Source organism: Hemicordylus capensis, chromosome 7 (genome assembly GCF_027244095.1).
Source record: "Hemicordylus capensis ecotype Gifberg chromosome 7, rHemCap1.1.pri, whole genome shotgun sequence".
Classification (NCBI taxonomy): domain Eukaryota; kingdom Metazoa; phylum Chordata; class Lepidosauria; order Squamata; family Cordylidae; genus Hemicordylus; species Hemicordylus capensis.
The window spans coordinates 7,687,902-7,711,514 of record NC_069663.1 but is presented as its reverse complement, the minus strand read 5'-3'; the positions used below and the strand labels follow the sequence as shown (position 1 = coordinate 7,711,514).

At 48.4% G+C, this 23,613-nt stretch overlaps 1 protein-coding gene across 1 annotated transcript; it reads left to right on the top strand.

Annotated features, from left to right (window-relative positions):
- Window positions 1-17,005, top strand: LOC128332426 (kelch-like protein 31). The gene is made up of 3 exons (XM_053266689.1): window positions 1-110; window positions 13,757-14,962; window positions 15,143-17,005. Exons 2-3 carry the CDS (start codon window positions 13,773-13,775, stop codon window positions 15,873-15,875), a joined length of 1,923 nt encoding a protein of 640 aa, XP_053122664.1. The 5' UTR covers window positions 1-110; window positions 13,757-13,772; the 3' UTR covers window positions 15,876-17,005.
- The last annotated feature ends 6,608 nt before the right edge of the window (window positions 17,006-23,613 follow it).

The following is a 23,613-nucleotide window of genomic DNA, read 5'->3' as shown; positions in this document are numbered from 1 at the left end:
CCTTGCCGTTTGGATGTCTGCCCGAGCTCGGAGTGTCTTTTCCTTTTGCACAGTGTATCGTCTGACGCTGGTTCCTCCACTCTCCCCTGGATCAGCCTCTCAGCACCAAGGTAGGGAGCAAAGAAAGCTTCTCTCTCGAACCAGCTGGCAAAGAGCACCATCCACCCTTTGGGCTTTAATACCTGCTGAGTGGTTTACCTGGCACTTGAGGTGTTAAAAACTGGGCACGGAGCACAGCAATTGGGTCTCTAAGGGACACCAGTTGTGAGTGACTTTGGAATTGGGGGTGGGGTGGGGGGCGAGGAGAACAGGACTCTGGTTTTTCGTTCAAGACTTCAGTATCTTCCTAACGAGTCAACACAGATTAGTCACTTGCAAAATCGAAATCCCAAAGAAAAGATGACCCAGAATGGGGGGGATGGGGATGTTTAGCTCATCCAGGGATCAGAACTAACTGAACAAAGAGGCACCTTTTAAAGTGGCGATTCTCTTACGTTTAGTAGGGGGAGAGCAACTGTTTCTATCCTGTGGTTGTTGCTGGTGTCTACCTCTGTTTCTTTCTAGATGGTGAACCCTTTTAGGACAGGGAACCATCTTGTGATTTATTCTTCTACATAAACGACTCTGAGGAGATTTGTTGAAAAGTGATATATAAATATTAGTAGTTGTAGTTGTAGAAAGAGTGCAGTGCAGTCCACCACTGGGCACACTGGTATCTACCGGCTGTTAAATTATTCCTGGAAATGGTGCAGTAGGTAGGCCTTAACTGATCCTGTGAGACACTTATGATCTTAAGTAAGCATGTGAAGCAGGATCACTTAACACAAATGAGTTTTGCCTTCACTGTTAAGGACTCCTGCATATGCAATCTTGATTGGTAACTTTAAACACATCAGTGGGCTATAGGGGGCCCTAGTAAAACAAGTACGCAAATAAGTTCATCACCTGAGAATGATTAGTCTACTCCTTATCGACTCTATCTCAAGAACCTAAACTTTGAGTGTATTCTCACAATCACTGGAAAGTGGAGATTAGCCTTTCAGAATCACAGGCGAGCCTGGTGGTTTCCTGGCAGCTAGCCTGCCAAAGGAGCTCTCCCCTTAGCCCAGGTGAGCAGAACAAGGGCTCCGCTAACCCAGGCTTCTCACGCAGAGCATCCTGGAACTTCTGTGGGCTACGTGGCCCCCGATCCTTGTAGCCCCTGCTGGCTCCGTGACCGAGCCGGCAGTCATGTGGGCGGCCAATGCAGCCGCCCAGGGCTGCAGTAGTGATCGTCTGCAGGGAGAACGGGCTAAGCCCGCACTCCCCGCAGAACCCCCTCTGGCAGGTCTCACTGATCGTGAGACTCGCCTCATGGTCTCCTGAAAAGAAAAGCTTTCTTTAAAGAACGTGGATTCTGACTAAGCTCCATTGGGGTTGGGGGAAAGGAACTTGCATTGGGAATGACTTAAGTTACCTAGCTGATGTCAGTGATATTTGGTCAGGTTCACTTTGGAATTTTGGATACAACGCTGTGTGTCCAGAACGGAAAATATATGTAGATGAATTTCTCAGCTGAGGATTTATTGTGATTTGTGAAGTGTTTTACGCAGAAATTGTTGTTATGTAAGACATGCTTGGAATAATAAAGATCCAGATTCTAGAAGTTTTTGTAAAATGATCCCCCCTCCCCCACAGTATATGTGTATATAGAATGGTGTTTGGTCCCTACAGTAGTTACTCTGTGCTGAATGCTGATATTGACAGAAATGTCAGTGTCTATGTTCCTAAGATTTCTGGAGCCGAGATAAAACGGGGAATGTATGTTTTGTATATTTAGGCTGAGTGATAGTAGACTGTAAAGGCATTGCCTTCTGGACATGAATCAACGTGAATCTCCACACTAATGCTCTATCAAACCATGAAAATGTGTCTGTTGGTGGGTGCCCAGGGTTGACCATAGTTGTGTTGTTTCCCAGGCTTTTGATATCTGGGGCAAAGTTTTAATGGGCTAAAACTGGAAGCCCACTTCACTCTGACACACAGAAAAAAAACACATGTATATTTTCCCCAATCAGCTTCCAGAAACCTGAGCTGGCATTCTCCTTGCAGCTGGCTGGTAGCCTAGATTATACTGCCCGGTGCCCTTCCCCTTGCTCGGTCAGCCAGGACTCAGGCATGGCTTAGTGTCATAATCCACAGGTTCCCAAACTTCAGTCCCCAGATGCTGTCAGACAACAACTCCCATCACCAGTGTCCCCTGTAAGAAGGATTCCCAGATGTTGTGGACTACAACTCCCAGCATTCCCAGCTACAATTGCCTTTGGCTGGAGATTAGGGGAGTTGTAGTCAACAGCATCTGGGAATCCCTCTTACATGGGACACTGCACCCCAGCCACACTAGCCAAAAGCCAAAAGTGATGGGAGTTCAGTCGCATCTGGAGACTCAAGGCTAGGAACCTGTCGGTTGGCAGAGCTGATCGCTGTGGGGAAACATGGTGGCATGCTCCCGGGCAGGGCTTCTTCCACCCGAGTCTTGCAGGGATGTCCCGATCAGGCAGGGGAGGAAATAGACACCCAAACGCCCACATGCGCGTCAGCGACTTCTGGTCATGTCTGGAAGACGAGGGCAACGGGGCGGCAGGGAGGTATACTGCTGCCCCGATGGGCTTTAAAAAAACCTGACGCCTGCGGGGGGAAAGCTCGAGGGACCGCCTGCTCCCAAGGGTTGCTGCCCGCTTGACGAGGTCATCTGAGGGGGCTCTGCTCCGGGTGCCGACAATGAGGGAGGCTCGGCTGTCGTGCACGCGGGACAGGGCCTTCTCTGTTGCTGCCCCCAGACTCTGGAATGCTCTCCCGGTGGCCATTCGCTCCTTGGACTCCATCACAGTTTTTAGAAAGCTTGTTAAATCTTGGCTTTTTATCCAGGCCTTTACATGTTTGTTTTTATTGTTGCTTCTATGTGTTTTACTTGTGTATAGTTTTTATGTTTGTATTTTATAGATTTTAAATTAGATTTGTTTTATATTTTTAGCTTAATATTTTAATTGTCATTTTTATTGTTTGTTTGTTTTTAACTTTTGTAAACCGCCTTGGGATTGTTTTTCATGAAAGGCGGTATATAAATTTAAGAATAAATAAATAAATAAATAAATAAATAAATAAAGCGATGGGAGGGGTAAGTGTACCCTCCACCCACTCTTAAAGGGAGACCCCTGCCACCTTCGAATTGGCGGAACCTCTGGTTCTTTGAACTGGTTCGGAGGCCCATAAAGGGCCTCCAAACCGGTTCCGTGTACATCCCTAGCTGATGAAGCCCTACCCATTAGCCTGACAAGCTCCCCTGCCAAGGAACCCGGAGGCCACCTCCACCTCTGGGCTCAGTGGAAAGCAAATGGCCCTACTGAGAGCCTGGCAGCGCCCTTGAGCTTTCATCCGTGGTGATGTCTCTGGGATTCCCCTCCACCTGTAAGCCATAACACAGACTCAGCTTGTTTTCACGATCAAAACCAGGGTCGGAGACAGTTCCAGATTCAGGCACAAGCTAAGTAAGTTACAGCTTAGGGACTCTGAATATCTTAAAAAGAAAAAAAAAGACTAAATTCCAGTTGTACATAATGCATTTTCATTTTAAGATGTTTCTAATGCAAATAGGCTTATTGCAAGACAACTGTTTTTTGTTAGATTAATTTTTGTTGCAACTTTGCCGGGCGGGGCGGGGGGGCGGGATCAAGCTTTGTTATGTCTATTTTCATTAAGGGTTTTTGTTGTTATTTCAGGGTTCGGGGGGTTAATGCTGTAGGGCCTTTTAAGTTTGATATAGCTTAGGGCCTCAGCATGTCATCATCAGGCCCTGGTTGGAGGACCGGCCCCCAGCCAGGATAGGAGAGCTGTGCGCACTCTCCGTCAGTGGTCATGTGTTTGCAAATATCAAGGAAGGAGGAGGAGGGGAGAGTGATTGGGGGCGGAGCGAGGAGCTGGGTTGGACGGCTTTTCATCCACCCTTGATACAATGCTGGGGACAAAATGTGGGTTGGTCTACAAGGCCTACCCAGCTTCAAGGTCCCCCACGATCACCCTCCCCGCCCCTTACCTTGATGTTTGCAAACACACAACTGCTGATCAGGACCATGAACGGCTCTCCTACTCTGACTGGGTGATCCTCTCTCTCCAATTCTGATCATGCAAAGGAGGCCAGGATATCAGGGAATTCCAGTGCATCCTCACTTGTAGATTGGATCACTCCATTGTTCCCAATGCAGATACGCAGCAGAATTAGCTATGCTCAATGGAGGCTGCGTCTTGCATGGTGTCTCTGCATGCTTTATTCTTCTGAACTTGCATTCTCATACCAAGGAGGCCCATCATATTCATGACTCCTGTAGAAGCCCTGTCCGCTTGTTGCAGCAGAGTGGTCAAGAATCTTGTGGTACCTTCGGGATTGATTGTGGCAGTCGTTTTGGTGGACTGTGGAATCCACTGTGCATCTGATATATGTTGACAGCGAGCAACACTGAATGAGGTCTCCTATTCACTCCACCAATGGTGGCTTAATGTTTCAAGGCACATTTCAGGCTTTCTTGTGAGATTCTCTGGTTTCACCCCAGCTGCACTATTGGCTGCAGGATGTGGTATTGTAATTAGTCTTCTTTTTAGGTTCAGGAAATAGTGATACAGACAAATACTAGAAGTTGATGTCAGGGAGGAGATCAAAGGATTCAAATGTGGTCAGTCATGCGAAGAGCGCACCAGAGCCGTTGCACAGTATGAAAATAGCCTCCACCATGGCATCCCCTGGACCATGGAGTACTCCTGTAGCTCATCGAAGAGCATCTGCTTTGTATGCAGAAGGCCCCAGGCTCAATCCATGGAATATCCAGGTAGGGCTGGGAGAGACTCAGGCCTCTAACCCTTGAGAAGCTGCTGCCAGTCAGTGTAGACAATACTAAGCTATATGGACCAATGGTCTAACTCAGTATAAGGTCGCTTCATATGTTCCTAAATGACTACTGCCTGGATTTCCCCATTGACTTACGGTAAAGGTAAAGTGTGCCAGCAAGTCGGTGTCAGCTCCTGGCATACACAGAGCCCTGTGGTTGTCTTTGGTAGAATACAGGAGGGGTTGACCATTGCCTTCTCCTGTGCAGTATGAGATGATGCCTTTCAGCACCTTCCTGTATCGCTGCTGCCCAATATAGGTGTTTCCCCTAGTCTGGGAAACATACCAGCGGGGATTCGAACCAGCAACCTCTGGCTTGCTAGTCAAGTCATTTCCCCGTTGTGCACTTTCAGTCAATTTCACCTTAGATTTTATGGGTGATTGACACACTCTGTACCAGCAATTCCCAATGTGGGCCATTAGTATGCCTTGAAAGAACAGCTAATTCATTTTGATTGATTGATTCATTCATTCAATATCTATCTATCTATCTATCTATCTATCTATCTATCTATCTATCTATCAATCAATCATGTTTTTATACTGCCCAAAACACAAGTTCTCTGGGCAGTTTACAAAACAATAAAAACAACCAATAAAAAGAATGACACATGTCAACAATTAAAATTTAAAACATTAAAACTATTAAAACACAATAAAAACAATATCTAATGAAAAGCCTGGGTGAACAAATGCATCTTGACTGCCTTTTTAAAAGCTGTAAGAGATGGGGAGGCTCTTATTTCAGCAGGAGGTGTGTTCCAAAGCCTCGGGGCAGCAATGAAGAAGGCCCGTTCCTGGTGTCTGTGAGCCCAAAGCATCCACTAAAAGACTGTGCTCACTGGGTCTTTGGATGTATGTCCGCTCAAGTCTTTCCTCCCTCCAGTCAATCTCTCTTGAGGGGTGGATGTTTTCTGCCACATCTCTGGAGCAGGGATGTTTGGATCACTCCATTGTTCCCAATGCAGATATGCAGCAGAATTAGCTATGCTCAAAGGAGGCTGCGTCTTGCATGGTGTCTCTGCACGCTTTATTCTTCTGAACTTGCATTCTCATACCAAGGAGGCCCATCATATTCATGACTCCTGTAGAAGCCCTGTTCGCTTGTTGCATGCAGCAGAGTGGTCAAGAATCTTGTGGTACCTTCAGGACTGATTGTGGCAGATACTTTGGTGGACTGTGGAATCCACTGTGCATCTGATAAGAGTAGTTCACAACACCTGATGCCATGATATGGTGAACATGTGATGTTCACAACACCTGATGCCATGTGTTCATAATTGAAGGTGCCATAGGAGAAGAGTCTTATTCCAAGTCAGACCCTTGGTCCATCTAGCTCAGTCCTGTCTTCTACACTGACTGGCAGCAGCTCTCCAACGTTTCAGGCCGGAGTCCTTCCCAGCCCTTCCTGGAGATGCTGCCAGGGACGGAACCTTCTGCATGCCAAGCAGATGCTCTGCAACTGAGCTAGGGATGTACACGGAACCGGTTTGGCGCTCTTCTTCTGGAGTGCCGAACCAGTTCACAGGTCCTGCATTCAAGCCGGTTCGGAGGGAGGGCACAGGGGTCACTTTAAGAAACAGGGGAGGTGCTTCCTACCTGCCCAGCCCAGCCCTGCCGCTTTCCCCCTTGCTGACGCTCTCCTAAACAGCATGGGCACGGGACTGCAGCATCCCTGCTTGCAGCCCCGTTTGTTCAGCGTCGGGCATGTATGCATGTGTTTAGGAGGGTGCCAGCGGGGGGGGGAGTGGTGGGGCAGGAATGGGCAGGTAGGAAGCATCTTCCCTGTCCATTAAAGTGACTCCCCCATCCTCCTGAGAGTTCACAGACCAGTTCTGTGCACATCCCTGCACTGAGCTAGGGCCCCATTCCCTACGGGGTATGTATGCATGCATGCATGTATTTATTCATTCATTTATTTATTAATTAAAGGATTTAATATACCGCCCAGTCCAGACTCAGGGCGGTGTACATGGCAAGAATAGCATCCAAGATTTAAAACAAACAAGCAAACACTGAAATTAAAGGGGTGGGAAAGAAATGTCTTCAATACGGATTTAAAGGCTGAAAGGGAGGAGGCAGACCAAATCTGGGGAGGGGGGAGAATTCCAGAGTTGTGGGGCAGCAACAGAGGCAGCCCTTCCACGGGCCCTAGTCCCATGGACCTCTCTAAGACTAGGGGCCGAAAGAAGGGCAACCTGAGAAGATCTCACAGGCCAGGCCGGGAGACGCGGTCCTGAAGGTAAACAGGCGCTAAGCCCTGAAAGGTTTTTAAGGTGAGAACCAGCACTCTGGATTTGATCTGGAAGCAAATAGGTAACCAGTGCAGCGCCCGCAAGAGAGGTGTCACACTATCATATCTCCTAGCGCCCATAAGCAGGCAGGCTGCCGCATTCTGGACTAACTGAAGCTTCCGGGTCATCTTCAAAGGCAACCCCAGGTAGAGCCCATTAGAGTAATCTAAACAAGAGATGACCAGGGCACGAGTTACCATCGCCAGTGCCTGCTGGGCACTGAGGGCAGCAACTGGCGGACCAGCTGAAGCCGGGCAAAGGCACCAGCTTTGGCAAAGGCAGAATATCTTACTGCAGTTCACAGGTAGTCACCCATCCAAATGCAAACCAGGGCAGACCCTGCTTAACAAACAGGCCCATTTATGCTTGCTACTGCAAGGCCAGCTCACTTCCACAAGATCTGTTGCCTATAGTTTTCCTAGGATTTTCCTAGTTTTCCTAGGATTTCTTGGACCAAACGGCTGTTGGTTTTTATATTGCACCACAAAACCCATGTGGTTTCTACACCAGGGCTGTTCAACTTTGGCCCCCCAGCTGTTTTTGGACTACAACTCCCATAATCCCCAGCTACAATAGCCAATAGCCAGGGATTATGGGAGTTGTCTGCAGAGGGGCCAGAGTGGAGCCGCCCTGGTCCACACTGACCATGTACTGGTTGCTGAAACACAAACCGCCAATGGGTTGCTTGCTTTTCCCCGCAATGGCAGTGGCTGACGTCCAATGCAGCGTTATGTATCCGTAGCTCTGCACTGTGGGCAGGAGTCATGCTCAGTGCTTACAGATCCAGGGCCCAGGACCACAGTCCCACTTTCAACAACTAAACTCAGTCATGTATCTCATCGCCCAAGAATCACTATGTATGTTTTTAAAAGTCTCTAATATTACAATACAACACCGTGGAGGGTGGAAGCAGCAGAGAGCCAGATCGCTTTCAAGACTAGCTGCTCAACAGTAGCAAAATGCCTCCGTTCAGGCAAGTTGCATTCTAAACATAAACAGCAGGGGGAGCAGTCTCGCAGAAACCAACAACCCGAAAAAAGAGCAACTTCCTTACGCCGGATATACGACGTCCTAGCTCTATATCGCAGCAAATACATTCGAAACAAGGCATTGGAAATGTGAATGGCGCCCTGCTGTCCGCGTAGGGACTGCGGTGTCACGACGCAGGAAGTGTGGAAGCACACTTCCGAGATCCGCCGTGACCCCGTTGCAGGGTCTAGTCTGGAAAGCGCCCAGGTGAGGCCAGCAGCTCCCTCCCCCTGCTCTGTGCAGGTGCCTCCACTGTTGCACTCCCTTCCTGGAAGAGGTCCTGGGGGGGCAGAGGTGGTGGTTGATAAGTTTTGAATTACTCTGAGCCCGGGCCTGACCCCCTGGTGTCACCCCTGACTGCAGAGTTGCTGCACCCTCCAAAGGCAGTGTCAGGGCTGCCCCAAATGAGTGGTCGCAAAAACAGGGATTCTGCCGGTCTCCCCATCGCCCTGAATAGTTGTGCAACCATCTCTTCTGCACAGTCCCAGTGCTATCTTTGAAGCAGCCCTAAAGGGCAGAGTTACAGAAATACAAAGCACCCCCCTGGATGTCAGGCATCGGTCCTTTGGGTGAGAATTAGGGTGTTGGGATGGGGCTGAAGCTCAGTGATCGGGTGTCTGGTTGGCATGCTGCAGGTCCCGGGTTCAATCCCTGGCAGCATCTCCAGGTAGGGCTGGGAAAGACTCCTGCCTGCAACCTTGGAGAAGCTGCTGCCAGTCTGTGAAGACAATCCTGAGCTAGATGGACTAATGGACTGTCTCAATATAAGGCAGCTTCCTAGGTCTCCCACCCCCCCCCCCAAGTTTTTAAATATTATAAATCAGGAGATTGCCTCAAATTCAGAGTCCTGAACCTTTTGAGTAGATGCAGGTATAACCTGTATTGCACCTCTACTTTTTAAGGTGGTTGTCTTAACGTTGGAATACTTCTGTTAAGGTAAATACGGTAAGTCAGTCACACAGGATGGAGCAGAGTCACCACCTAGTAGAATCATAGAATGTTAGCGCTAGAAGGGAGAGGAAGGAAGGAGAGAAAGATGATCAGTTGCTCTTGTCTGCAGCCCACTAGAACAACTAGTTTGGGGGAGCAAAGAACATTATAATGTTCCTTACCATGATCGGATGCACTCACACACATCGTGGCCAAGCCTTGATGTTTCAGGCTGTCCTGGTTCCCAGCCAGTATGTCCTCTGATGTCATTGGCAGAAATTCCCACCATCCCCTAGTGGTGTTTTGGGTTGTTATTATTATTATTTAAAATATTTACACTCCCGCCCAGTACACTACAATGGGAGCAAGGACTTTGCTAAACATTAAATACTTACCAAGGTAAAGTCAGTAACATTAGTGTATTTAACTTACTAATGAAGCTTGCTTGATACTTTACAATTTATTCAGAAAGTGGGCCAGAGTCCTCTTAGAAAAATCCATCTTTTTGGTCTAGGCCACACCTTCCAGGCTCATTTTCTCTTCCTGTCTGACCATCTGGCAGAAACATAGGAAGAAACATTGGTGGCCACTCAGACTGCCTCCTATCTGCATCAGCTCCTCAGGAAAGGATGCATGCTGACCTCTAAAGGTATGCCACCTAGAGAACATAGGAAGCTGCCATATACTGAGTCAGACCATTGGTCTATCTAGCTCAGTATTGTCTACACTGACTGGCAGTGGCTTCTCCAAGATTACAGGCAGGAGTCTCTCTCAGTCCTATTGGGAGATGCTGCCAGGGAGAGAACTTGGAACCTTCTGCATGCAAGAGTGCAGGTGCTTTTCTTAGAGCGGCCCCATCCCCTAAGGGGGATCTCTTCCAGTGCTCGCGCATGTAGTCTCCCATTCAGTTGCAAACCAGGGTAGACCCTGCTTAGTAAATGGGACAATTCATGCTTACTACCCCTAAGGCAAATAGCTTACAGGGCTTAGCTTGCATCCCCTAAGGCAAATAGCTTACAGGGCTCACACATGTAGTCTCCCATTCAAATGCATACCAGGGCAGACATTGCTTAGCAAAGGGGACCATTCATGCTGGCTACCACAAGAACAGCTCTTCTCCCATCAGCTAGTTCTGCTCCTGTAAAAGAGAGATCAGTAGCATGCCAGATGCAGGGGAGATGATCCCGCACACATGGTCTCACCTGGCATACTTCCTGGCCAGGAAGGAAGCAAAGAGGTTGGCCTAGTTCCTGGGAGGCTGGAGGAGTCTCCTCTCTACCTGGCTGCGCTGGCTTCTACTGCTTGTTCCGGCTTAGAGGAGTGAGTGGATGAGGCTTCTTTCAACCAGTGGAGGCCTTTGAAAACAATTCACGCTATAGAACCATACTCTGACTGGAGAGGAGAGCTGGTCTTGTGGTAGCAAGCATGACTTGTCCCCTTTGCTAAGCAGGTTCCACCCTGGTTGCATATGAATGGGAGACTAGATGTGTGAGCATTGAAAGGTGGAATTGAACCACTCTGGGAAGAGGACTTCTGCTTGCCTGCAGAAGGTTCCAAGTTCCTTCCCGGGCACCTCCAAGACTGAGACCCCTGCAACCCTGGAGAAGCCACTGCCAGTCTGTGTAGACCATCCTGAGCTAGATGACCCAGGGTCTGACTTGGTATATGGCAGCTTCCTATGTTCCATTTTGCTGTGGAGGGAGGGGAACAAAAGGATGGACGGGCAGTGTTTTGTGGGGAGTTCCCACTACCCTTCTCTAGACCTTGGAGACATCCAGAGGCCAGTTGGGAAGTTGGCAAGCCTCGCCTGGAATGGCAGGAGGGATCTACTTCTTGTCCTTTGCCTCCTCCCCGTCCTGTTCTAAGAATTACTGATTGCTTAACCCTCCAGAAACTTGATCTTTCCGTCCAGCGAGGAGGGATGCCAGGCAGAGGCGCTTCAGCTATTTCTGGCCTGTAACAAACAGGCTGGTCACCCAGGGGCTCGAATCGCTCACCGTGCAGGGAGGAGAAAGTGGACAGAAGCAGCTGAGGAACAGCTGGGCCCCCCGTTAGGGCTGCGTCTGCAGCATGCCGAGCGCAGAGATCGGACGCACTCACACACATGGTGGCCAAGCCTTGGCGTCTCGGGCTGTCCTGGTTCCCAGCTGGTGTGTCCTCTGATGTCATTGGCAGCAATTCCCACCATCCCCTCGGGGTGTTTTGGGTTGTTATTATCATTTATTATTGTTAGTTAAGGTATTTATACCCCCCTGCCCCTCCAGTACACTACTGCTCGGGGCGGCGAACAACAATCGATTATTATTATTATTACATTTATATCCCGCTTTTCCTCCAAGGAGCCCAGAGCGGTGTACTGCATACTTAGGTTTCTCTTCACAACAACCCTGTGAAGTAGGTTAGGCTGAGAGAGAAGTGACTGGCCCAGAGTCACCCAGCTAGTATCATGGCTGAATGGGGATTTGAACTCGGGTCTCCCCGGTCCTAGTCCAGCATTCTAGCCACTACACCACGCTGGCTCTCTACATACAATATACAAGATACAATAAAAGCAATAAAATTAACCAAATTAAGTAAACAAGTTAAAAGTCAGGTTAAAAACCACAATCAGTATTAAATTTAAAATGTTAAAAGCTAAAAATTGAGAAGTATAAAAACTAAAAACTAAAGAACCTACCAGATATAACCACAGAAGGGGCATTAAAAAGCCTCTTTTAAAAGATGTGTTTTTAGTTGTTGTTTTTTAAAAAAAACACTGAGGGAGGGAGCATGGCGAAGCTCTTCAGGGAGGGTGTTCCAAAGCCAAGGGGCCACATCCGAAAAGGCCCTGTCTCTAGTCCCCTCCAATCGGATTTCTGTTAGTGGCGGGGCCCTGAGCAGGCCCTGAGATGATGAGCAGAGGGCCCTGGCAGGTTCATAGGGGCGGTCTGACAGATACCCCAGCCCCAAGCCTTTTAGAGCTTTAAAAGTCAAAACCAGCACCTTGAATCTAGCCCGGAAGCGGACCAGTAACCAATGATGCTGCCGCAGGATGGGTGTGGTACTCATGAAGTGACTTGCACCCACAAGCATCCTTGCAGCAGCATTCTAAATGGGTTATTATCCTTTCCTTGATCCAGGAATGCTTTTGAATGGGGCTTTAGTTAAGAAGCAGCCAGCAGCAAGAGCACGGAGAAGCAGCCTGCTCTTGCCTCTCTGTAAAGATAAAGGTGTGCTGTGGAGTTGGTGTCGAGAGGAGAAGAGAGCTGGTCTGGTGGTAGCAAGCGTGACTTGTCCCCTTAGCTAAGCAGGGTCCGCCCTGGTTGCATATGAATGGGAGACTAGAAGTGTGAGCACTGTAAGAGATTCCCCTTAGAGGATGGAGCTACCCTGGGAAGAGCAGAAGGTTGCAAGTTCTCTCCCTCACATCTGTGTAGACGACACAGAATGAATGCACAGAGTGCAGGAAAGAGCAGCCACAGAGCTCACATTGAACATAGGAAGCTGCCTTCTGCTGAGTCAGAGCATTGGTCCATCTAGCTTAGCACTATCTACCCAGACTGGCAGCGGCTTCTCCAAGGCTGCAGGCAGGAGTCTCTCTCAGCCCTAGCTTGGAGATGCTGCTGCCAGGGAGGGAATTTGGAACCTTCTGCAAGCAAGCACGCAGGTGCTCTTCCCAGAGCGGCCCCATGCCCTAAGGGGGATCTCTTCCAGAGCTCGCGCATGTAGTCTCCCATTCAATTGCAAACCAGGGTAGACCCTGCTTAGTAAATGGGATAATTCATGCTTGCTACCACCAGACCAGCTCCTCCTCCCTTATCACATCTGGCTTGGCTGTAGCATAAGTGAAAAAAATCTTGGGATTGCTGTCGATTGCAAGCTACACATGGCTTCTGTGGTTGACAAGCCAATGGAGAAGATCTTCACTGAAGACACAAAGATTAAAACATGACCTTAGACAAAACTCAAGCCGCTCTAGTTTTGCAGGTGGTGCTTGATCGACTCCGTGGGCAGGGAAATCCAGCCAGCTCTCTTCTGAGAGGTTTCAGTGGGCTTCCAAATCCCTTCAAGCAGGGATTCTCAAAACTTGAGTCCCCAGATGTTGTTGGACTGCAAGGGAAGCAGAGCTGGTCTTGCAGTAGCAAGCATGAATGGTCCCCTTTGCTAAGCAGGGTCTTCCCTGGGTTGCATTTGAATGGGAAACTATATGTGGACCCTGTCTGCTGTAAAATATTCTCCTCAGAGAATGGGGCTATAGCTTAGTGGCCAAGCTTCTGCTTTGCATGCAGAAGGCCTCAGGTTCAGTCTCTGCAGCATCTCCAGGTAGGACTTGAAAAAAATTCTGCCTGATATCTTGGAGAGATGCTGCCAGTCAGTGTGGACAATACTGAGCTAGATGGACCAAGGGTCTGACTCAGCACAAGGCAGCTTCTTAGACACCTATGTTCCCATCATTTGAAGGCCACAGTGACCGAGAACTGCAGTCCATGAACAGCTGGTGGCCCTATTTGGGGATCCTCTCCCTATATTGGATGTTTATAAATGAGTCACTTTAATTTTCAATATCCCTTGACAAAGCAGCTTCCCCTTGAATGTGTCTCTGCAGGCAACACCTGGCCCCAATGGCACCCAAAAAGAAATCCTCGAAGAAAAGCAAGCCGGTGCAGAAAGAGGTCCTTGTGAATGCTACGATGGTGGAGGACCCTTCTCTGGACATCGACCACCACCAACAGCTGGATGGTTTGTTTGAAAATGGGTCCGACGGGTTCCTCTGCACCGCCACGGAAGTCACAAACCCAGGCCATGGGAGCAGCGCTCTGGAGGAGATGAACCGCATGTACCAGGATCGTTTGCTCTGCGACCTCACCATTGCCACCAAAACAAAATCCTTCAGTGTGCACAAGCTGGTCATGTGTTCCTGCAGCGAGTATTTCAGGAGCCTCCTGACCCAAAACCCGCATCTCCAACAAGTTGACCTTGACGATGTCTCTTCCTTGGGCTTGGCCACTGTCGTTGCTTATGCCTACACAGGGAGGCTCAGCCTTTCCCTGTACACCATCGGTAGCATCATTTCCACAGCCAGCCAGCTGCAGATGTATGCTCTGCTCAACATCTGCACGAACTTCCTCATCCAGGAGATGAACATGGAGAACTGGATGTACATCGCCAACATGGCGGACACATACCATCTCAACCAGACCAAGGATGCTGCTAGGAGGTTCATCCGGGAGCACTTCGTAGAGTTCTCTGACACCGAACCGTTCATGAAGCTCACTTTTGATCAGCTCAACGAACTGCTGATGGATGACAGCCTTGAGTTCCCAAGCGAAGTGGTGGTTTTCCAGATTGCTATGAAATGGCTTGAGTTCGATCCCAAGAGAATCAAGCACGCTGCTGACCTCCTCAACAATGTTCGGTTTGGCACCATCCCGGCGCATGACTTAATCAACTACGTCCAGGCTGTGCCGTGCATGATGCAGAATCCAGAATGCCACAAGCTGCTGGTGGATGCGATGAATTACCACTTGTTACCTTATCAGCAAAATGAGCTGCAGTCCAGAAGGACCAAGATCCGAGGAGGCCAGAAGGTGTTGCTCGTAGTGGGTGGGCGTCCGTGTGCCGCGGAGAAGGCTCTTAACAAAGACATAAGCTATCGGGACCAGGAAGGAAACTGGAATAAACTCACAGAGCTGCCCGCCAAATGCTTTAACCAGTGTGTGGCGGTGATGGATGGGTTCCTGTATGTGGCAGGAGGAGAAGATCAAAACGATGCCCGCAACCAGGCAAAGCATGCCATTAGCAATCTCTGCAGGTAATGGGAGACTGTTGCATATTGGGAAGAGTTTGTCTGTGGGTGTGTTTGTGCAGAATAAAGCCATACTTCGCGATTACCCATAGATAACAAATTTTGCATGCACAATCCTGCCAAATTAGTGGAATGCTTCACCTGTTCCTATGTGAAGTTCTCAGCCACCATTTATTTCCTCCACAGGTACGACCCGCGCTTCAACACTTGGCTGCACCTGGCCAGCATGTCCCACAAAAGAACTCACTTCAGTCTCAGCGTCTTCGACGGGCTCCTCTACGCCGTTGGGGGCCGCAATGCCAAGGGCACCCTGGTCTCCATCGAGTGCTACACCCCTTCGGCCAACAACTGGCAAGCCAAAGCCAACATGGAGCTGCCCCGCTGCTGCCATGCCAGTGTGGTCATTGGCGGCAAGATCTTGGTGACCGGTGGCTACGTGAACAATGCCTACTCCCGCACCGTTTGCAGCTACGACCCGGCCACCGATTCGTGGCGGGAGTCCTGCTGGCTGAGCAGCCCCAGGGGCTGGCACTGTGCAGCCGCGGTAGCCGACCAGGCCTATGTGTTAGGGGGCAGCCAGCTGGGGCCCCGAGGGGAGAGGGTGGACGTGATCCCCGTGGAGTGCTACAGCCCCTCCACCAATCAGTGGGGCTTCATGGCCCCTCTGCCCTCTGGCCTGAGCATGTCTGGAGTGGCTACTCTCGGCGGGCAAATCTTGGTCGTAGGTGGTTGGAATGAAAGTGGGAAGAAGTATCAGAAGAGTGTCCTGGCCTATCACCCCGACCTGAACGAATGGACAGAGGAAGGGGAGCTTTCGGAAGGCACGGTGGGGGTGTCCTGTTGCACCATCACCCTCCCACATCCGAGCTCTAGAGGGTCCAGAGCTAGCTCTGTGGGCTCAGCAACGGTCAGCATTTAAGAATGGGTGTGGGGTGGCAGGTGGAACAGAAGAGTATAGTCATAAGTGGACAGGTGGTGTGTTCAGGTGGTACACAAAGAGGCTGTTCACACAACCAGAACTGGGTAGGACAAATGTCCTAACCAGGGTTGGGAGTTGTACACGTTCCCAATTTTCAGCTGTGTGAGAGCAAATTCTTAGGTAGGAGGAGGGAGAAGTGATTGTGTGGGAGACAGCAGATGGGTAGGACAGCACCATCCTATCCAGCTTTCATACCCAGCATTTGACCAAGGTAGGAGGCAACACTGCCTTACCCAGCTCCTGCCTCCCACACAATCACTGCTACCTAGTTGTTTGCTCCCACGCAACCAAAAATTGGGAGTGGGCACAGCTCCCAAACTGGGAGTGGACACATGTCCTACCCTGTTTTCAGTTGTGTGAACAGCCTCATAGAATGAGGTGTGCCTTTCAATAAGGCAGTTCACACGATCATCGACAGGGCAAGCATCCTACCCAGCTTTGGGAGCTGTGCGTTCTCCCAATTTTTGGTCATGTGTGAGTTCAAAGCTAGGTTGGAGGAGGGGGAAGTGATGGTGTGGGAGGCGGCTGTGGGCTCCAACCTACCCAACACTTTTACTCAGCATATTACCAAGGTAAGAGGAAATGTGGTCTAAGCCTGCACCCGCCTCCCACTCAATCACGTTTCCCTCCTCCAACCTAGCTTTGAACTCACACACGACCGAAAATCAGAAGACACTTGTCCTACCCAGTTAACAGTCATGAGAACAGCTAATTTTTTAACCTCCAATTTGCTGACTTCCAGGAGAGAAATTTCGACCTGGATAGAGAAAGGACTGTTCCATAGCTTAGCCTCACCAAAAACATCTGCAGGCTTCACCGCAGTGCCTTCTACTTCATGGAAAGTAAACGCAGTTGAACATGGGCAGAGCTATTTGCTTTGATCACACCTCATGCCCGGACCGTCTAGCAAAAATTGAATCTGTCCTTCATGCTGAAATATCAGCCTCCTTAAAATATGGCCGCCGGTTTAGAAGATGTTTTGGACCTCTAATGCCTACTTTGAATGAATCGCATTATTGGAACATAGGGGTCTTCAACTCTAAATTAAACATATAAGGTACACTGTTAAAGGAGTTTGGTGTATTTTCTTTATCGACTTCATGGAGCTCTAGAGTTCTGAAACAAGGGGTACCCAGCATGTGCTGTGAACCAAAGAGAGAAATTAGCTTAGCGACCGGCTTAGCGCAGGTTCCAAACTTTGGATCTCCAGAGGCTATTGGACTATACAAATACAATGGATATGTATATATACCACTTTTCAACAAAAGTTCCCAAAGCGATTTACTTCGGTATAAATAAATAAAGATGGCTCCCTGTCACCAAAGGACTCACAATCTGAAAAAGGAAACATTAAGGCAGACACCAGCAACAGCCACTGGAGGGATGCTGTGCTGGGGATGGATAGGGCCAGTTGCTCTCCCCCTGCCCAATAGGGAGAATCGCCACTTTAAAAAGGGGCCTCTTTGCTCAGTTAGCAAGGGGCATTCCCAGCCACAATGACCGAGGGCCTCTGGGAGTTGTAGTCCCAACAGCATCTGGGGATCCAAGTTTGGAACCCTGATTTGGTGCATTAGGGCCTCTTTCCAAACTTTCTAAAGGCAGAGATGTGTAGACCTCACTTTTTCCTCCTCTAGGATGGAGTTTGTATGTGGGAATATCCCCAAGTTCCTGGCTGTGTCCCTTGTTAGTTTGCCAAGCCCTCACTATATTTTTTATTTATTTAGCATATTTATTTACTGCCTCAAACTCACATCTTTTCATTGTATGCTCTGTCAGGAACGACTAGTTCATGAGCCAGGCCCGCCAATGTTGGCTATCAGGACCATCTCAGGGACCATTGTGATTTTTGGCAATGCCTAACCCTCCTGGAGATAGAAAACAGGTGATAGCATTGGTGCGCTGGCAGCTTCCTGTGTGTGTTCTCACCCCTTCTTGATCCCTACCCCCAAATCATTAGGGTAATATACCAATACGATGAATATTGATATACCGCTTTTCAACCAATGTTCCCAAAAGCGGTTTACATACAGGTGAAACTCGGAAAATTAGAATATCGTGCAAAAGTCCATTAATTTCAGTAATGCAAATTAAAAGGTGAAACTGATATATGAGACAGACGCATTACATGCAAAGCGAGATAAGTCAAGCCTTAATTTGTTATAATTGTGATGATCATGGCGTACAGCTCATGAAAACCCCAAATCCACAATCTCAGAAAATTAGAATATTACATGGAACCAAGAAGACAAGGATTGAAGAATAGAACAATATCGGACCTCTGAAAAGTATACAGTGTACTGTGCTTGATTGGCCAGCAAACTCGCCTGACCTGACCCCATAGAGAATCTATGGGGCATTGCCAAGAGAAGGATGAGAGACATGAGACCAAACAATGCAGAATTGCTGAAGGCCGCTAATGAAGCATCCTGGTCTTCCATAATACCTCATCAGTGCCACAGGCTGATAGCATCCATGCCATGCCGCATTGAGGCAGTAATTGCTGCAAAAAGGGCCCAAACCAAGTACTGAATACATATGCATGCTTATACTTTTCAGAGGTCCGATATTGTTCTATTCTTCAATCCTTGTCTTCTTGGTTCCATGTAATATTCTAATTTTCTGAGATTGTGGATTTGGGGTTTTCATGAGCTGTACGCCATGATCATCACAATTATAACAAATTAAGGCTTGACTTATCTCGCTTTGCATGTAATGCGTCTGTCTCATATATCAGTTTCATCTTTTAATTTGCATTACTGAAATTAATGGACTTTTGCACGATATTCTAATTTTCCGAGTTTCACCTGTACATACATACATACATTAATTAAATGGCTGCCTGTCCCCAAAGGGCTCTCAGTCTAAAAAAAGAAGCATAGGACAGACACCAACAACAGCCACTGGAGGGATGCTGTGCTGGGGTTGGATCGGGCCAGTTGCTCTCCCCCTGCTCAATAAAGAGAACCACCCCTTTTAAAAGGTGCCTCTTTGCTCAGTTAGCAAAAATGGCAGTCATTATTGTACAGAGGAAAAGTTCAGGCAAGTGTGGGCAACTTTGGCTCTCCTGTGGTTGCCGAACTACAACTCCCATCATCCCCAGCAGCCGTAAATTGCAGCTGGAGATGATGAGAGTTGTAGTTCCTCAACAGCTGGCAAGCTCAGGTTTCCTACCGCTGGGTTAGGGTCACCATGAACAAGTTGTACTTTTCACATGGAGTCATCTTTAGAGTATATGCTTGCCAATTTTCATTTCTATTCCTCTGACAACATTGATAAAAGTGTATATTGATTTTTGTGCTTTTAAAACTCTTTAAAGCACCATTGCATGTTTGACCGCTGCAAGCCCAGTCGGGAGGCCAATAAATGGCCAGGACAAGCACACTGAAAGCTGTGAGGATGGCAGTGCTATCTTTTGACCCCCTGCCCCCAGATGGTATCGACCACTCCAGCTTGCTAAACCATAAAGAGTTTCTTCCTGGCAACAGTAGCTATGTATTAAAGCAAAGGCCATTGTGACTGGGGAAGATGGGAGTGGTAGGACATCAACATCTGGGGACCTAAAGTTGGGAACTCCATCGTTTCACTGAAAAAAGTCTAGATTTACATCAGAAGACAATGCAAAGGAAGCACCAGGGCAGGGAAGAGATGGGTAGCAACCAGGGGTGTAACTATAATAGGGCAAGGGGAAACAGTTATCTGGGGGCCCACTGCCTTGGGGCCCCCCCAGAGGCAAGTCACATGACTGACTCCCCCAGCCACGCACCCGCCTGGGCTTCCTTCAGTTGTATTCATCCTCCGAAATTGATGTGAGTGTTAAGACCTGGAGCCACCAGAACAGCATGTCGTTCTCTAGTACCATGAAATGACTTGCATCATCCACAATTTACAAAACCTTTAAAAAAATAATTTAAGATGATGTTCTATTGTGGCACATAGGGGAGATCTATATCTATATCTATAGATAAATTTTACTATGCTTTTTGCTTCCACTATTCAGCCTCATTTAAGATTCCTTTACTTCATGAGCAGAGCTTCAGTGAGGGAGGGCCCATTTTAAAATCTTGTCTCTGGGCCCACTCCAACCTTGCTACACCCCCTGGTAGCAACAGAGGAAAAAGTCAAGCAGCTGCCTAGCCTTAGAACTTCCCTTGCAGCCCAAAGCATTTACTACAGGGATGTGAAAATGCAGATACAACACGCCTTCTCAGCTGTTGCTCCTAGGTTGTGGATATAAGAGGATTGTCTTCCTTGGAGATCTTCAGGTTAGCCTTAAAGACCCATCTTTTTAGCCTGGCTTTTAATGTTATCTATTTTTAATTGTCTTTTAAATCTGTTTTTAATTTTGATTTTAATTATGTATTTTTTATTTTAGTGTAAACTGCCCTGTGCCACTTTATTTTTATTTATTTCTTTATTTATCACATTTGTACACCGCCCCAAACTTTTGTCTCTGAGTGGTTAACAGCAGCATAAAACAACAACATAAACAGCAGCATAAAACAACAGCATAAAACAAAAACTTAAAACAATTTAACAATCTAAAAATCTTTAGGTAGGGCAGTCTATAAATCAAATCAATAAAATAAACATCAGGGATGCGAGAACCTGAATCTCTTATCAGGTTCTGAGACAGAAAACCAAATGATTTCATATCAGCAACCATGGTTTTCAATTTCTGGGCAATTAGTTGCCATTTTCCTTGGTGCCAACTCTGAGGACCAGCACACACAAGGAGGGAGTGAAATCCAGTATCTTAACATAAAAGGACATGCAAATAATCACATCAACAAGGAAGAGGTTGGAGATGTGCTGCAGACGAGAGGAACTGCGATATATCCGTAGGGACTGATTAGCCCAGCCTGCTGGGACTTTCAGAACTAGAAAAGGCACAAACCCCGGTGGGATGAGATCATGCTCCATCATGTTCCCAGTCCTCTCGGGGCAAAGCAAAGGTCCTCCTGTGTTTTGTGGAGCAGTCTGCCCTCTCTCTTATCTAGCTATGGGGCAAGGCGACACCACATTGCTCTCAGGCATATTTAACTGATGCAGAGAAGAACAGATTTTGGAAAGCGTGTGGGAAGACAGAAATGTTTCCTTTCATCATGAGTCTGGACCAATTCCTTGCGAGCAGCGGCTTCTCCAAGATTGCAGGCAGGAGTCTCTCTCAGCCCTATCTTGGAGATGCTGCCAGGGAGGGAATTTGGAACCTAGATGCTCTTCCCAGAGCAACCCCATCCTCTGAGGAGAATATCTTACAGTGATCACACTTCTAGTCTCCCATTCAAATGCAACCAACCAGGGCAGACCCTGCTTAGCTATGGGGACAAGTCATGCTTGCTACCACAAGACCAGCTCTCTTCCTCCTCTGCAATGTAAACATTCTGCCTCACAACAGTCACATTTCAGCTTCCTGAAAATCTACAGCCAACAACGAGGTGCTGTGATTTTTTTGAAGCATGAGACACTTTGGCCCCAAACAAAACAAAAACCCTTCAACGTGAGAGAAAATCTCCAGTCTTGGTCTCTGCACTCTACTGTACTTTTCTCACTGCTGGGAAGGTGCCTTAAAGAGAGACGGAGTCCCCTCTTCAGAGCTCTAGGAGGAAAGACCTGGGAAGGGAAAGGGCTACACTTCCCAGCACTCTGCGCACGCAGAGAAAGTTGGTGTGAAAGGGCTCATCGGAACCTAGGAAGCTGCCTTCTACCGAGTCAGACCTTTGGTCCATCTAGCTCAGTATTGTCTTCACAGACTGGCAGAGGTTTTTCCAAAGTTGCAAGCAGGAGTCTCTCTCAGCCCTATCTTGGAGATGCCAGGGAGGGAACCTGGGAGCAAGCATGAATTACCCCCTTTGCTAAGCAGGGTCTACCCTGGTTTGCATATTAATCGGAGACTAAGAGGCTATTCACACGAGGCTAGCCCGATTTTCTCCCATCATGACAACCGCCGGGTCACCCGCTTAAGTAGCCCTACCCTTAAACTGGGTTTGCAGAGAGAGCGCTCCGCAAACCTGGTTTTTCTAATCGTGTGTTGCCACACCGCAGCAACTCACAAGTAGACCCCCGGCTCGGAGGTTGCTTGCGCAAGGCATGCTGGAGGTTCTGGGGGCCGCACGGCCCCTGAACTCCTCAGGCCCCGCCAGCTCCATGATGGAGGCCAATCCGGCTGCCCAGGGCTGCATTTCTGCTCGTGTGCGGGGAGGGCAGGCTAAGCCCACTCTTCCCGCTAACCCTCCCGAGACAGGTCTCCTTGATCATGAGACCCACCTCTACATGTGTGAGCACTGTAAGAGATTCTTAGTGGATGGGGACGCTCTGGGAAGAGCAGAAGGTTCCCAGTTCCCTCCCTGGCAGCATCTCCAAGATAAGGCTGAGAGAGATTCCTGCCTGCAACCTTGGAGAAGCCACTGCCAGTCTGTGTAGACAATCCTGAGCTAGATGGGGAAATGGTCTGACTCAGGATATGGCTGCTTCCTATGTTTTTAGGTTTCTCTCAGATCAACTTCATCTTCTAAGGGAATATCTTACAGTTCTCACAAGTAGTCTCCCATTCAAATGCAAACCAGGGCAGATCCTGCTTAGCAAAGGGAACCATTCATGCTTGCTGCCACAAGACCAAGCCACCTAATGGCACAGCGGGGAAATGACTTGACTAGCAAGCCAGAGGCTGCCAGTTCAAATCCCTGCTGGTATGTTTCCCAGACTATGGGAAACACCGATATCAGGCAGCAGCAATATAGGAAAGATGCTGAAAGGCATCATCTCATACTGCGCGGGAGATGGCAATGGGAAACTCCTCCTGTATTCTACCAGACAACCAGTGCTATGTGGTTGCCAGGAATCGAAGCTGACTCGATGGCACATTTTACCTTTACCACAAAACCAGCTCTCCTCCTGTTCAGTTTGCCTTTAAAGGCCCCGCCCACCTCCCTTGTACAAGTCTGGAAATTCTTGTCACTACCGCTTGGGATGTGTGTGCGTGCATATGGGGGTGCTGTGCAGAGTATTCCTTTCTGGCTGAAGCTCCAAATAGACCCAACAAACAGTCAGGGAACCACTCATAGGGTTGACTGGGGGTGTGTGTGTGTTTCACCACAAAGAATATTGCAGTACTGCTTTGTGGTGTCCTGTTTTGCATCATCTTCCTACAGGATTCTTTTCTTTCACATTAAATCTCATGGAACTCTGTTGCTAGGGGACTAAACAATTAAGAGAGGGGCAATCAAAGACCAGTAATTGCAGGGTGGTTGTCCACACTCACTTCTACCGCCTTGGGCAAAGGCATCACGTGCTCAGTTCCCTTTGGGCAGAGCGAGTTAGCACCACACAGGGGACGTAAAGACCAGGGCACACAGTTTTTTGTTTTAAAAGGGCCAGAAGCTGCTTTTGGATTTAATTATTTATTTACATTTTATATCCTGCTCTTCCTCCAAGGAGCCCAGAGCGGTGTACTACATACTTAAGTTTCTTCTCACAACAACCCTGTGAAGTAGGTCAGGCTGAGAGAGAAGTGACTGGCCCAGAGTCACCCAGCAAGTCTCATGGCTGAAGGGGGATTTGAACTCCGGTCTCTCTGGTCCTAGTCCCGCACTCTAACCACTACACCATGCTGCATCAGTTTTCACTAAGCAGAAAAGGCTTCACTACATATTAGGGATGGGGCCATTACTCAGCAGAAGAG